Raw genomic sequence first — 14,360 nt, 5'->3', positions numbered from 1 at the left:
ATATATATATATATTGTTATATATATATATATAACAATATAGTATTGGTAAAAGATGATTTTTATAACTAAACTACCTATATATATGGATCAACATCCTGCGGCCAAGACCCCGAGTGTGGTATTTTTGTAATTAGCCTCCCGACTCCTCCACTTATTTTTATGGAAGACCCCTCCACAACTCTCTTCTTCACTCACGCAATCCATTTTGCAAAAAAAAAAAAAAAAAAAAAAGAAGAGAAAACTCATCCCATTCTGGATCTGGCACAACGGGCACAAAGCATGCGCATCATCGGGCTTCATCGGCAGAAAGGACGATTTTGAGCGGCGCCGTATTCGGACTTCGAAGGTGACAACTACAACGCATCGGCGGAGACGACGACCTCAATCAGCATGGCCGACGGAACAGTGACGGCGAGCCTTCGGAGCTAGAGATTTGGAGTGACGGCTCGTCTTCAGAGGCTGCCGCTGCTCTCATCGTCGTAAAGTTTGTGAGGAGAGTGGAAACTGAGCTCGGCTGGTGCCTGGTGAAGATTGGAGCTGGATGTTTTTATTTTGTCAAGATTGGATCGTATCCTTTTATGGGGTTCTATTGGTTTTTTTAGCTTGAGATTTATCATCTTTTGGGTTCGGCTACCTGTGTGCTTGTCTAAAATGAAGTCTGAATTGCCAGTCCACTTTTTTCGCAGAGAAATTTGTTCTTTTAGTTGTATTTGGTAGAGTTTCAGAACCAGTAAGTTGTGCTGCTTATCAATCATCAGTTCATCCCCAACTGATAAGTGAGAAGATATTTAGCCATTAGCTACATGCCAACTAGTTGAGAAAGTTTTTTTCCACTAAACTTGAACAGAATCTCTGCCACAGCGATACTCAAGAGTAGCAGCACTGCGGCAGCCTCTCCGGATGCGCCGTTGCTCCAGATCGCTGTCTCCGCCGGCGAACCGTTGATTGAGGTCGTCATCGATGGCCAGCATGTTATTTTCGCTGCCTACAAATACAAGCCGTTGCTAGAGATTTTTGTCTCCGCTGATGGTGGGAGTGCTTGTGCAAGATCCAGAATGAAATGGGCGATTTTTTTTTCTTCTCTTCTTCTTCTTCTTCTTCTTCTTCTTCTTCTTCTTCTTCTTTTGCAAAATGAACTGCGTGAAAGAAGAAGAGAGTTGTGGAGGGGTCTTTCGTAAAAGTAAGTGGAGGAGACGGACGGCTAATTGCAAAAATACCACACTCGAGGTCTTGGCCGCAGGATGTTGATCCAAAGGCTCAGGATGGGTGTGTGCATGAGTGCATCTACCTAGCTGTATGCATATGATACGCTGCCTATATACATACATACATACATGCATGCATACATACATACATATATATATATATATACATATACTTTTTTTTTTGAAAAAAACATACTGTTTAGGAGCTCAGAAAAAATGGCGCGCGCATTAATTCATTCGGCTTGGTATAATGCACGGATGAGTAAGTACGTACTATGTATAGTTTATTTTATTATTCGTGTATAGTACTTAAAAAAATGATATTTACCGTCCGATCACGATCGACGACAAAAACCAACATATTATCGCTGTATACCTTATACTAGCACAGTGTCAAAGTATATATAGTATATGCATTATTGGACGTACGGACACACATGCTAAGCCACTAGGAGCCTTGGTCTAGACGCAAACAGTTAGTCGTACTTGCTGCACCACCACCCTTAATTAATTGATTAATCTGATCACCCCAAGTTTAAGAAGCTGCAGGCCTTAATTAATTAACAACTAATCCACACTCACCAGCGGCAGGATCACTACATGTTAACTAATCTCGTCGTGTTCTCTAGCTTGGTACGGTTGTCATAAGATCATCGAAAACTAATTAAATCTAGCGTGCCTCGTGGGTTGATTGATTGATTGATTTCCATCGATCAAACCAACGTCTAGCTAATTAAGCTAGCTAGCCGTCCCTTTACGTACTCACACTAACCAAAACAATTTATATTCAAAATTAATTAGCGAGCAGTAGCTATGTACGTCAGGTTAATTGCATTACATTATTATTGATCAGATTGGATTAGCTAGGTTAGGTTAACGAAAGAGAATTAATTAATTACGTCGTCTCTTCTCCCCGGTGGTTTGACTGACTCGATCCGTGGACGGACCGACCGATCGGACCATTTGGACCCACATACGTAGGTAAAATATACTATCCACTTCGTACTAAATATAAAAAATTTTAGATGGATATATCACATCTTTTAAGATCTTTTATATTTTGGGACGAAAGAAGTATAGTGTAAATTAATACAGAAACCTGTATAAATTACCATTGAACGGAAAATATACATATCGAAGATTTATTCACGTCATTAAGAGTAAAACTATTACACTTAGATTTTATCATAAATAAAATTTTACTTTTGATGATTTAGATACATGTTAAACTTTAACTTGGTTAGCACTCATATATATATATATATATATATATTTATTTATTTATTTATTTATTTCTATATATACTATACGCGTCCTGTCCTCTTCTTCAACATGTGCATCATGTCGTACCATGTCTAACCAGGCAGACCGCCCTTGCATTTCGGGTATTAATTATCTAGCTTTCACATCCTTTGATTATAAAATGGAAAGGATTAATAAATTAACTAGTTAACCCATTCACACGTCGTCACATTGTTATCTACTCCTGCTTAATTTGATTTTGATTCTATCAACACACAGTTGTTTAATATACTCTTTTTAAAATATTCTGCTACTCTCATCAGACGTCGTGCAGCTTGTGCAGACCGAAAGCTGGATCAATATTCTGCTCACTTGATGACCGGATCAAATGGGACAATTAACAAGTCGATTAAATCACAATAATATACTACTAATATAATCCTTGCATGCACGCATGCACTGATGCAAGCAGTACACTAAAGCTAGGAGTGAGTGAGTGGCAGATGCAGGCTAACTGCGGGGCCCACCACGAAACTTTCCCGGATTTGCTTGTCGCGACCGTTGGGACAGTGGGTGGCCATTATTGCGCTAATTAAGTGATTATACGGGTCAAGCCATTAATTACGGTGATTAATCGCTAATCCCCATGCGTGCGTGCATGCATGCAAAACCGAGTCACCCACTCGCTTTCGTCTTCTTCGTTGCTTCCCACCTCCACCCACCCATCCATGTCGCCTCGCATCGCATCTCCTCCCATTTATATACCTCTCCTCCTAAGCTCGCATCGCCATTCTTATCTTAATTTGGCTTCTCATCTCGATCGATCGGTGTTTCGATCTTGGAGAGGTTAATTATATTAGCGAGCTCTCGATTCGGTTCTTGGTTTTTCCATGGCCGTGCAGGCCGGAGGGGGCGAGTTCGTGGTGATGGCGGAGGAGTACTACGGTGCGGTGGTGGCGAAGGCGGCGATGGCGAAGAATGGGTACAACTGCGGCGGCGCCGCGGTGGTTAGCGGCGGCGCGCAGAGCGGGCTGACGTGCAACAATGGCGGTGGAGGTGGGGTGGTGGTGTCGAGGAAGAGGGGGAGGGAAGTGGAGCAGCAGTACGTGCCGCCGTCGTCGGCGGCGCTGCTGCCGATCCCGGGGATGGTGGTGGCGGCGGCGGCGGCGGACGCCGCGGCGAGTCGGTTTGTGGAGTCCGGCATGGCGTGCACCAGCGGGCGCGCCGCCCCGGCGGCGGCCGCAGCGGCGGCGTTCGGGGACGCGCTGGCGTCGGAGGTGTTCGTCCAGAGCGGCGAGATCGACGCGGTGGTGCGGGCGGAGTGCGAGCGGCTGCGCGCCGGGGTGGAGCAGGCGCGGAAGCGGCAGTGCCAGGCGCTGGTGCGCGCCGCGGCGGCGGCGGCGTCGCGCCGCCTGCAGGAGACGGAGTCCCAGCTCGCGGCGGCGCGCCGCCGCGCCGCCGACCTGGAGGAGCGGCTCCGCCAGGCGGCCGCGGAGAGCCAGGCGTGGTGCGGCCTGGCGCGCAGCAACGAGGCCGTCGCCGCGGGGCTCCGCGCCACGCTCGACCACCTCCTCCTCCGCGCCGCCGCGGCGCCGCCGTGCGCCCCCGTCGAGGGCTGCGGCGAGTCCGACGGCCCGAACACCGCCGACGACGACGCGCAGTCGTGCTGCTTCGAGACGACGGCGACGACGAACACGCGCCGTGGCGGCGCCGGCGGCGGGAGGTGGGGGTGCAAGGCGTGCGGCGAGAGGGAGGCGGCGGTGTTGCTGCTGCCGTGCCGGCACCTGTGCCTGTGCAGGGCGTGCGAGGCGAGGGCGGAGGCGTGCCCGGTCTGCCTCGCCGTCAAGAAGGTCTCCGTCGTGGCGCGTTCGCCGGCGGATGTGTGAATATTGTGACCGATATTAATTGTTCTTTTTAGTATTATTTTCAGAAGTTGTTTGTGCTCAATGTGAAAATTTTGAGATAATTTTGTCCATTCTCTAGATCGATCCCCTTCTCACGCTCTCTCGGGTCTCGGTCCAGTTTTGCAAATATGAAAATGTTTTTTTTTAATTTTGTGTTCCGTATTCTTTTATATAATCTTATATTTCATTTATTATTTTAAGAAATATAGATGGTAGAACATACAGTATATATGTATTTGATTACTTCGTGTTTAGTTCTCTACAATTGTGACTGGTATGAATTTTTTAGTGCAACAAAATACTCCTAGTAAACTTGAAAGTTTAGTGCTGACATTTTCGATGCTTACCTTCATATGGGTTACAGCTTTGTCCTTCCTAACAATTTATTAGGAAAGGAATAACCTTTGAATACGTAAGCAAATTGTTCAAAACTCCACGAATATCCATTACTGCAACGTATGAGTCCACCAAAATTTATCACCGCGGAGCCATTGAAACTTCTTTCTCAAGTATACTCCATCCATATCATATTACAAGTCTATTACAAATCGTTTGACTTTTTTTTTAATTAAAATATTTTAGGTTTGACAGTTTATAAAAAAGTTAGCATCGGGTACAATACCAAATCAATTTTGTTAAATTCAACATTGAATATATTCATTAAAAATGTTATTATGAAATTTGACTAAACTTTAAAAAGTTTGATTAAGAAAAAAAATCAAACAACTTGTAATATGAACTAGAGGGAGTATATAACTTCCACTGCCCAAAGCTCCACTTTTTCCCTATGGCTCTGAGCTCACTCCGTGACTCGTCGCTTCTATCAACCTTATACCGTTGGCATCTCTTGGATAAGATCACTCCTTTCAGGCTATAAACGTTTCGATTTTAGTCAAAGTCAAATTAATTTTAGTTTAACTAAGTTTATAGATAAATATAGTAATATTTATGATACTAATTTGTCATCAAATCAATAATTGAATATATTTTTATATTAAATTTATCTTGGGTTAAAAATATTAATATTTTTTTATAAACTTAGTTAAATTTATAATAGTTTGATTTTTCCCAAAGTTAAAACGTCTTCTGACCTGAAATAGGGCGAGTATTTCCCTCCCCTCACCAGTGATCTCATCTTTTGTGCCCGTCACCCTATTCTTGAGGTGCGATATGCTCACAAGTCATACGGCCTTGGATACATCTGCTCCTTCTATATCAAACATTGGATCAGGCAACTTGTGCTTGTCCAATTTGGGCTTTTTGCCTCCTTGATGCAAGTATGGGCCTAACTTTGGGTTTATATGGGCTAAACAACAAGACACACGGCCTAATTAACTGGCATGCACATGGGCCTGTCATGTGCAGCGCCAAGGCCGCGAGCCACGCTAAGCTCTGCTAGGCCGTGCGGACGTATGAACCTAGCTGGCCCAGGGGATTTTAGGCACATCGAAAGTCCAAAGTCCAAATTCAGCCCATACCGTATGCACAGATGCACGATTAGTCGAAGAGGAAGCAATTGGGCTAGGCGTGGCCATCGTCCATACATCTTGTCATCTTAAACCGGTGTAAAATGACATCCTCAATAATATTTGATGATTGTTTTTTCTCACTTGATACCTATACGTGCCACATTGACCTAGTTGTCGTCCTACATAGTGCTCATTTACATGAAACAACAGTTAGCAAAAGATTAACAAAGAACAAATAAGACCGACATGTCGTTAGCAATATTTCACAAAAGATCAAAATAATACGTGGAGTCCATGTGTCAGTCACAACGTTGGTCCCATATACTCCTTCCGTTCCAAAATATTTGACGCCGTTGACTTTTTTAAGTTATGTTTGACCGTTCGTCTTATTCAAAAAATTTAAGTAATTATTAATTCTTTTTCTATCATTTGATTCATTGTTAAATATACTTTTATGTATACATATAGTTTTACATATTTTACAAAAAAAATTTTAAATAAGACGAATGGTCAAACATGGCTAAAAAAGTTAACGGCGTCAAACAATTTGGGACGGAGGGAGTATCATCCTTTCTCTCATCCTTCCTCTCTCCCCCTTGATCTCTCTTTCCTCCATCTTACTCATTCCTTCTCTGGCCCACCCGAGCGCAGTGTGACAGAGGGAGAGACGATGGTAGCTGGCGAGCCCCGTCATACTTAAGGAGCTTGGAGGCAAGAGGAGCAGGGAGCTCAGAGCCAATCGCCATGGTGACGCCATGATGGGCATCAAGCTGGATACCTAAGCCGGGCAAACGACGGGGGTAGTGGATGAGACCAGAGCGGAGAAGACGGCGAGGATGAGCGCATCAAGCAGGAGAGACCCCTGTGCCCCCTCCTCGCCACTCGACGGTGGCCATCCCTAGAGCTGCACATCGGGATCCCCATCACTATATAGCACGATCTGGAGGGGAGGGAAAGGGGTCGAAATGGTGGGAGACTGAGTAGGAGTACGACGAGGAGACCACGTGGGGACGATCGAGGGCGATGGTGATGGCAAGGTGGAATCGGAATTGGGGTCGTCAGTTTCGCTGTTAGAGTTCGAGCTCCGCTATCTCCGAATTGTCTCTACCATGGAGGAGAAAAACAATAGTCGTTGATCTGATGTTTGTCGGCTCCATGATATCTGCTTTCTTTGGATCTCAGCTTCGATGACGCCCGTCTCTCCGCCACTATCCCCATAACGTTTTTCTCCCCACTGGTGGTCTCTGTTTCCGTCACCACAACCACAACGTCATCGCGTCGAGCGCCCAACAGAGCTCGTCGACCAAGATTCGACTCAGACGAGGCTTTCTGAGTGACAATGGATGGTGGGAGACAATGCTGTCGGCTCAATGAAGGTTGAAAAAGAAAGAGAGGGTGATGACACGCAGGACCCATGTTTTTCCCTTGCACTTACGTGTTGACCCATGCCTATTTTTAATTTTTGCTATGATTAGACGGCCACGTGGACGTTATATCAGTGAAAACCATGTTGCAAACCGTAGAGGGAGGTTAAATACCTAGTTTTATCAGTCGAGAGTTAATTTACTCAGCCTTGCAATTGAGAAATGCGAATCAGATCGGATCAACAGGTTAGCGAGTCAAAACGGACTTTCTCAAATCTCGGATGCTCTAGCTGCTAGGGCATGAAGGCCGTGCAGTGGATGCTCGACCTAGTTATGCTTACTTAGTACTCCCTCCGGTTCTATAATAATTAACGTTTTGAACAAGATTGAGGTCAAACTTTTATGACTTTGACCATCAATAATTTTAAAAATATTTAGTTTAAAGAAACTAGAACAACATATATAGATTTATCTTTTAAAGCACTATAATAAAAATAAACATGCATTTATTTATTGTATATTATTATAATAGAAAAATAAGGTCAAAGATATATTTTGTAGACCGTGCCATTGTCCAAAACGTCAATTAAAATGAAAACCGGAGGGACTAGTATAATAGTATTAGCTCAATTTTCCAACACTACATTCGTGCTAATTAAATAGAATTATATTACGTAGATAGTAACATTTAACCAATTATTCAGCCACGCACATGCACTATAGAGTTTTAAAATATATGGATGTTTACCATCGACAAATGACCCACATGCGAACAATTATTAGAGCACCTAATTAAACGTCCATATATATATGCTGGCTTCGGTTCTTTCCCTCTGCTTAATTTTGGCCACCATGGAGCAAATTAATTAGCTCTTGGTGTAGAATGGGATTACAGTGTAGATAGTCTGCATGACAGTGGCAGCGAGCAGGACGAAAGCGGCGACGAGGGAGATGAACACCCAAGGGTTCCTGAAGTAGCTGTGCACGAGGCTGGCTCGCCACCTGTTCCTCCTCTTCTTGCAGTGGGCGATCACCTGCCGCTGCACGCCGTAGAGGCTGCTGTGCGGGCTCATCACCGCTCCCCTGCTGAGCTCGTTGAACAGCGCCGCCACGGCCTCGTCGCTGCCGAACAGGTTGCTGATGATCCCTCTTGATTTCAGCAGCGCCACGTCCCTGGCCGTGTCGATGAGGTTGTCCAAGAAGATGACGGCCGCCATCGCGTCGTTGCCGGCGCCGGGGTGCATCCTCTCGAACGCCATCAGGTTGAGGAACATGCTCTCCGTGGAATCCATCACATGAAGCAACGGGATGGTTAGCATGCCGCCTCTGAAGGTTATCGCCCCTGCGAATCCACCACCAGCATCGGCGGCGGCCACCTTGAAACGGATTCCTGCTTCTTGGAGCTCCGCAGCACATGGAATCATGAAAACCCCGTTTGATCGTCGTCCACTGTTTTGGTGGCAGGTACCTCGGATGTTTCTCTGAACAACATCCACGGGGTGGAGCCCCAGGGGGCCGTCGATCGCCGGCGCGTCGTCAGACGATGAGAAAAGAAAAGAAAGCACTGAATCATCGTTTATCCTTAGACATTCTTCCTCCTACGGTTCGCATGACAGTACGGATCAACGCGAACCACATAGTATTAGAGCAGGTATAATAATTAGTCAACAGACTCCAAAAGAATCCACATCAAAATGAAGGAGATAGAAGTAAAGAAAGAGAATAGAGCAGACGATAGGTGTGACGCCGGGGATAGCACAGATACCCATGCGCAACAGCCAGCATGCATGTAACGATTAAAAATATGTTTTGTGGGTCTGATACGAACCAGAATCGTTTTGGGCAGTTCTACAGACGTCGTCGCCAACAGAAACCACGCCTTGAGGAGTCCGGTTCCGGCTAAATCGGTTGAAGCGATGGAGTTTATTGGCTAGTCATTATCTTTAATTAGTTAGCGTATTGTTTCAGGATAAATATTAGTTATCTCTAAGTTTGTTAGGATTAATCCCTTGACTTATAAAAGGGAGTTCGGATGTCTGGTATAATGAAGCAAAGATTAATCTAATCAAGTTAGGCACGTTCAGAGCCTCTCGCTGGCCGGGGAAGAGCCCCGCGTTCCGCCGGAGGGCGACCGTGAGTTCCACCGCTATCTCAGCCGCCCGCTCGAGCATTCGCCGCTTCGGTAGCCGCTGCAACACCACCGCCGACGAGCTCGTATCAGGGTCCCACAACCAATCCATCCGATCTATAGAAGGCCATAATGCCCGAGGTCCGACGGCCCAGACCAAGGCACAGTATTTTGGTCCAGCCCAAGCACGGCACGGCCTGACTGGGGTCGTGCTCGTGCTGGCTCGGCCTGACCGCCGGGCTGTGCCTGGGCTTCCCCACCAGCACGCTGGGCTAGCACGGCATGATGGGCCGGCATGGCCAGGCCAGGTACAAAGTTCAGGGAGCATAATAGACTTATTTTCAACCATATGTAAGGCACGACACAAGGAATAGAGAGCAAAAATAGACGTATTATATGGCACGACCAAAAGAAGAGGGACATAAAATAGACTTACTTTAGTTATATATATGTCACAGCCTAAAGAGGAGGGAGGGGAAATAGATATATTTCAAATAAGGCACGATGGGCCTCCAGTGCCTTCTAGCTGGCCCGGCCCGGCCCCACTGCTGGTGGGCCGTGCCTGGGCCTGAGGTATTGCACGTGAGCCGGCACGGAACGGCACAAAGAACCGACCATGCCATGCCGGTCCGATTCTACTTGGGCCGTGCCTAGCCCATGCCTGGGCTGGGCCGTGCCGGGTGGGCCGAATGGCCATCTTTAACCAGATCCTGTGTTTCTCTGTGTAGGCAACTATATCCATAGGGTGCCATCGAATTTGAGGTTACTTTTGATCATGTCACTACTACAAAATATCAAATAGGTGTTGCCACTATAGGTGCCAGAAGTGCTAAAATCGGCACATATAGGCCTTTTCCCCACCTCCATGGGTTGAAATTGTAGAAAACCGACATCTTTAAACAATTATAGGTGCCGATTTTTTTATAAAAACTAATTCCTTTAATATATTATAGGTGTCGGTTAATTAAAAACTGACACCCACATAAATCGAGCCGAACCGACCTCCACATCGATCTTATCCTATCCTCCCCTCTCCTCTCCTTATTCATTCCCTCTCTATCTCTCTCTCTCTCAGATCTCTCTTTCTCCACCTCGTTCGTCTCTCTCTCCACCGAATCGGCGTGTGGTGGCTGTGGGATGGCGGCGTGAGGGGAGACGGTGGTGGTCTTACGGCCCGGTGGCGACGCCCACACCTCCGCCAAATATGGCGGGAGGGGAGGTGGCGTGGGTGGCCCGACGGCGAAGGGGATGTGGCGGCGGCTGGTTGGCGGCATGAGGGCAGACGGCGGTGGTCCGATGGCCCGGCGGCGGCACACTCCCTTCCGCCAGATATGGCGGGAGGGAGATGGCGGTGGCGACCTGGCGGCGGAAAGGGATACGGCGGCGGCAGCTCGCACTACTAGAAAAACGATTTTTCATGGCGTTTGGAAGAAAAATTTCATGGCGGCTACAAGATTAAATTACCATCGCAAGAAATAAGGGGGGTGGTGGGTCATGGGCCATCAGTGAAAACCTATCTTCGCTGGTGGCCGACTTAAGTTGGCCGCAAGCAAAGATAGTGTAATTTCTCTGGCGGCCTTCTTAACTTGACGCTAGCGAAAATACAATATCTTCGCTGGCGGTATGGTGATGTGGCCCGCCAGCAAAAATACTTACATCTTCGCTTGCGGCCCACATAAGAAGCCACCGCCACCCCTAGTTATTTTTTATGGTAGTGCAACTCAACCGACATATGTTGACCACCAGGAAAAATGCCATCACCTATATCAATCAGCTACAGTAATTTGGGGAGCCATTTGAGCACGATTTTTCTCTCTCCTATGAACACATACACAGGGGGAAGGTTTTGATCTCGAATCTTTTAAAAGATATATTGCACCAAAGGTTAGTTATACTTTCTCCTACTCTATTTGTCCAGTTTTTTTTTCATTTTCGTTGGTTGTTCGTTGAGATTTTGCATGGCAAAAAGTATGTGACACGGAGGAAGAAAAGTGTATTTTATTTGTTATTTGGAGCTCGAAATGGACAAACGTTATAAGAAATAATGTGCATGATCGATGTTCCATATGAATATCTAGTTTTGATAGGTTTATTCATAGCAGATCTATATATTAGTTATCTGCAAAGAATGAAGAAGAAAAGAAAGAGGGGTAGTTTGGTAATTTTTCTAGTTGTATGTAGTTTCCATGTTATATATATGTAAATTTTTGGCTAGCTTTAATTATCTTGTCTAGATTATACTAGTTATATGCATTAATTAGTAGGATTTTAATGTGACATATTGTTAAAAATATTTCAACTAACTAAATTGTATTATTTTTTTTGCAATTAATTAATGGATAGATGGCGGACAGAGCATGGATATATAGAGAGATATCGTGCGTCATACATTGAAAGAGTCAACATATTCATGAAAGCTACTAAAAAGAATGTTGCATCTAAGAAGACGAAGGAAATTAGATGTCCATGCGCGCACTGTAAAAATAAGAAAATTTGGATCGATCCATGTGTATTCGAGCATCACTTGGTGACGTATAGATTTATGGAATGCTACACAAATTGGTCACATCATGGAGAGATCCCAAGCAATCAAGTTCCCATCCAGGCGACAGTACGGGATGAAGTGGTCAATAGGGACGAGGATTTCATGGTAGTAGTAGGAGAAGAAGAAGAAGAAGAAGAAGAAGAAGAAGAAGGAGCCCGTTGATGATGACGTTGTTGGCGACGATGGTCAGCACAGTACAGTTGATGATGTCGATGATGGTAATGTCAGTGTACATGATGGTAATTTTGATTTGGAAGAGATGTTGCGTCATGCTGAACTTGAGGTTGTAGTTGGGTCCGCTCATGTGTTGGAGAACTTCGAAGCATTATAAAAGGCAGTGAAGGATCTTTTGTACGATGAGGCAAAGGGTTGCGATAAGGATTTCACATTGTTGCGGACGGTGCTTGAACTTATGAGATTGAAGGCCAGAAACGGATGGAGTAGAAGATACGTGGGTGTCGATTGCCATGTCGGCAGCACAAGTCAATGACAGTACAAGTAAACCAACTCGGTTTTGTATGGTTTGAATATTGAAAGATGAATAGCTAGTGTTTGGTTTTAAAGATTTCTTATATATAAATAAATAGATATTTTTTCCCGTTTCAAATGGTAGAAATATTAAACGAACTTGCTACATCATACTGTATTAATCATAGAATTTTGAAAGCTCATAAGCTTCTTGTGCGTGCGAATCGGAATTCAGTGGAATAGGGGCCGGGTACATATACCTGAAGATTGTCCGCGTATGCGACATGGCAGAGCTTGTCGAGGAGGAGCAGGGGAAGTTGGTTCTCCATCACGAGCACGTCGGAGATGATATCGCAGCGCAGGTATAGGTACCCGTGCTCGCTGAAGACAGGGTCGTCAGCCTCGTAATCTCCCCCTTCTTCTACCTCCTCCTTCTTCCCTTCCCGCTGAAGCTGAAACGCCCTCATCACCTCCAGCAAGAAGCAGCCGTCGGTGAGCATCAGCTCCACGAACTCCTCTCCGCTCCACCTCTCGTCATCAAGGTCCTCGTAAGCGGCTCGCAGCTGCTCGGCGATCTCCTCGACGGCAGCCATGAATTCTCGCAGCGGCTTCCCGCTACGCTCGACCAGGTGCGCCACCGCGCGGTGCTTGTGCTTCTCCATGGGCTGCAGCTCGGCCTCGCCGTGGTGGAAGGGCCCCAGCGACACCAACCGCGGCCGGTACGCGTCCGGGTTCGTCATGTTCTTGATGTGGTTGGGCACCCGATAGATGGAAGGCCTCGGCCGTGTTCTTCGTGGCGCCGCCGCCGCCGCCTCGGCGTCGTCGTCGACGTCGATCTCCACCACTGTACAGCTACAGCTGCCGGAGCCTGCTGCCATGGCCGGCGCCGCCTCCATCCCATTCGTCCCGGCGGCCGCCACGGTCGTCTCCTTGTCCGTTCCATCCATGGCGTAATTGCTAGCTGTTCCAACTTTAACAAGGAGCTCTAGATTGATGGTGAACCCTCGTACTCTTGTTGGATAGATAGAGATGATAGTTGGTATAGATATAGATATATATATAGGCACACTCTTACACATTTAAATCATCACCTAATAACAGCAATACCCTATTAGATTTTTTCATACATAACAAATAACAAATCTAGTATGGAATGTGAAACATTTTAATACTACGAATCTGAATTAACATTAGACTGTTGGATGGGACTAAAAATTTTTTAGTCCGTGTCATGTGTCATATCAGATACTTGACACTAATTAAAAGTATTAAACGTCGACTATTGACAAAACCCATTCCATAACCTTGGACTAATTCACGAGACGAATCTATTGAGCCTAATTAATCCTTGATTAGCCTATGTGATACTACAGTAAACATATGTTAATTATGGATTTCTTAGGCTTACAAAATTTGTCACGCGAATTAGCTCTCATTTATGTACTTAGTTTTATAAATTGTCTATGCTTAAGACTCAAAATTAATGTCATAACATCCGCTATGACAGCGACAAAAGTTTAGTCCCTGGATCCAAACACCCCCTTAAGTTTGTATTTTTAGTAAAAACTACGAATTACCCCCCTCTCCCCCCCCGAACTATTGCGGTCGACAGAATTACCTCCTAGAATCACAAAACCGGACATCCTTCACCCCCAACTTTACAAACCGGACAAATAACCCCCTCCCCCAGTTCAATCTGCAATGGATTTGATCCTACGTGGCAGTCCAGTCAGCAATTCTTTTATAAAAAAGTAGGTGGACCCCACCTGTCAGTTTATCTCTCTCTTCTATCTCTTTCCTATTCTGTCCCACACACTCTCTCTCTTCTCCATCATGGGCGACGGCGAAGGCAGCGGTGAGGCGAGGCGAGCGCGGCGGCGGAGGAGGCGAGGCGAGGTGGCGGCAGAGGATGCGAGGCAGCAGTGAGACAAGGCGAGCGTGGCGGCGGAGGGGGCAAGGCGAGGCAAGCGCGATGGCGGAGGATGTGAGGCGGCAGTGGTGGCGAGGCAGGGCGGTGTAGGGGGCGGGTGCAA

The 14,360-nt window shown here is 46.1% G+C and overlaps 2 protein-coding genes across 2 annotated transcripts; one reads left to right on the top strand and one right to left on the bottom strand.

The window, feature by feature from the left end:
• The first annotated feature begins 2,886 nt into the window (after positions 1 to 2,886).
• Positions 2,887 to 4,909, top strand: LOC127755157 (E3 ubiquitin-protein ligase BOI-like). The gene has a single exon (XM_052280801.1). The coding sequence runs from the start codon at positions 3,340 to 3,342 to the stop codon at positions 4,333 to 4,335; it is 996 nt and encodes a 331-aa protein (XP_052136761.1). The 5' UTR covers positions 2,887 to 3,339; the 3' UTR covers positions 4,336 to 4,909.
• Positions 4,910 to 7,850: 2,941 nt separating this feature from the next.
• LOC127755156 (UPF0481 protein At3g47200-like) lies at positions 7,851 to 13,350 on the bottom strand. Its single transcript, XM_052280800.1, has 2 exons — positions 12,588 to 13,350; positions 7,851 to 8,784 (listed from the first exon to the last, which is right to left on the bottom strand). The coding sequence occupies exons 1-2, from the start codon at positions 13,272 to 13,274 to the stop codon at positions 8,053 to 8,055; spliced, it is 1,419 nt and encodes a 472-aa protein (XP_052136760.1). The 5' UTR covers positions 13,275 to 13,350; the 3' UTR covers positions 7,851 to 8,052.
• Positions 13,351 to 14,360: the final 1,010 nt, after the last annotated feature.

The sequence above is a fragment of the Oryza glaberrima genome, chromosome 11 (genome assembly GCF_000147395.1).
Source record: "Oryza glaberrima chromosome 11, OglaRS2, whole genome shotgun sequence".
NCBI lineage: Eukaryota > Viridiplantae > Streptophyta > Magnoliopsida > Poales > Poaceae > Oryza > Oryza glaberrima.
Note: the sequence above shows the minus strand (reverse complement) of the source record. Positions and strands in the feature narration are given on the sequence as shown.

What these genes read in the sequence shown, in the direction of transcription:
- LOC127755157 (XM_052280801.1), top strand. Translation starts at nt 3,340, where the DNA reads ATGGCCGTGCAGGCCGGAGGGGGCGAGTTCGTGGTGATGGCGGAGGAG.
- LOC127755156 (XM_052280800.1), bottom strand. Translation starts at nt 13,274, where the DNA reads ATGGATGGAACGGACAAGGAGACGACCGTGGCGGCCGCCGGGACGAAT. An exon ending in CATACGCGGACAATCTTCAG is followed by an intron (nt 8,785 to 12,587) that starts GTATATGTACCC and finishes TGCGAACCGTAG; the next exon opens with GAGGAAGAATGTCTAAGGAT.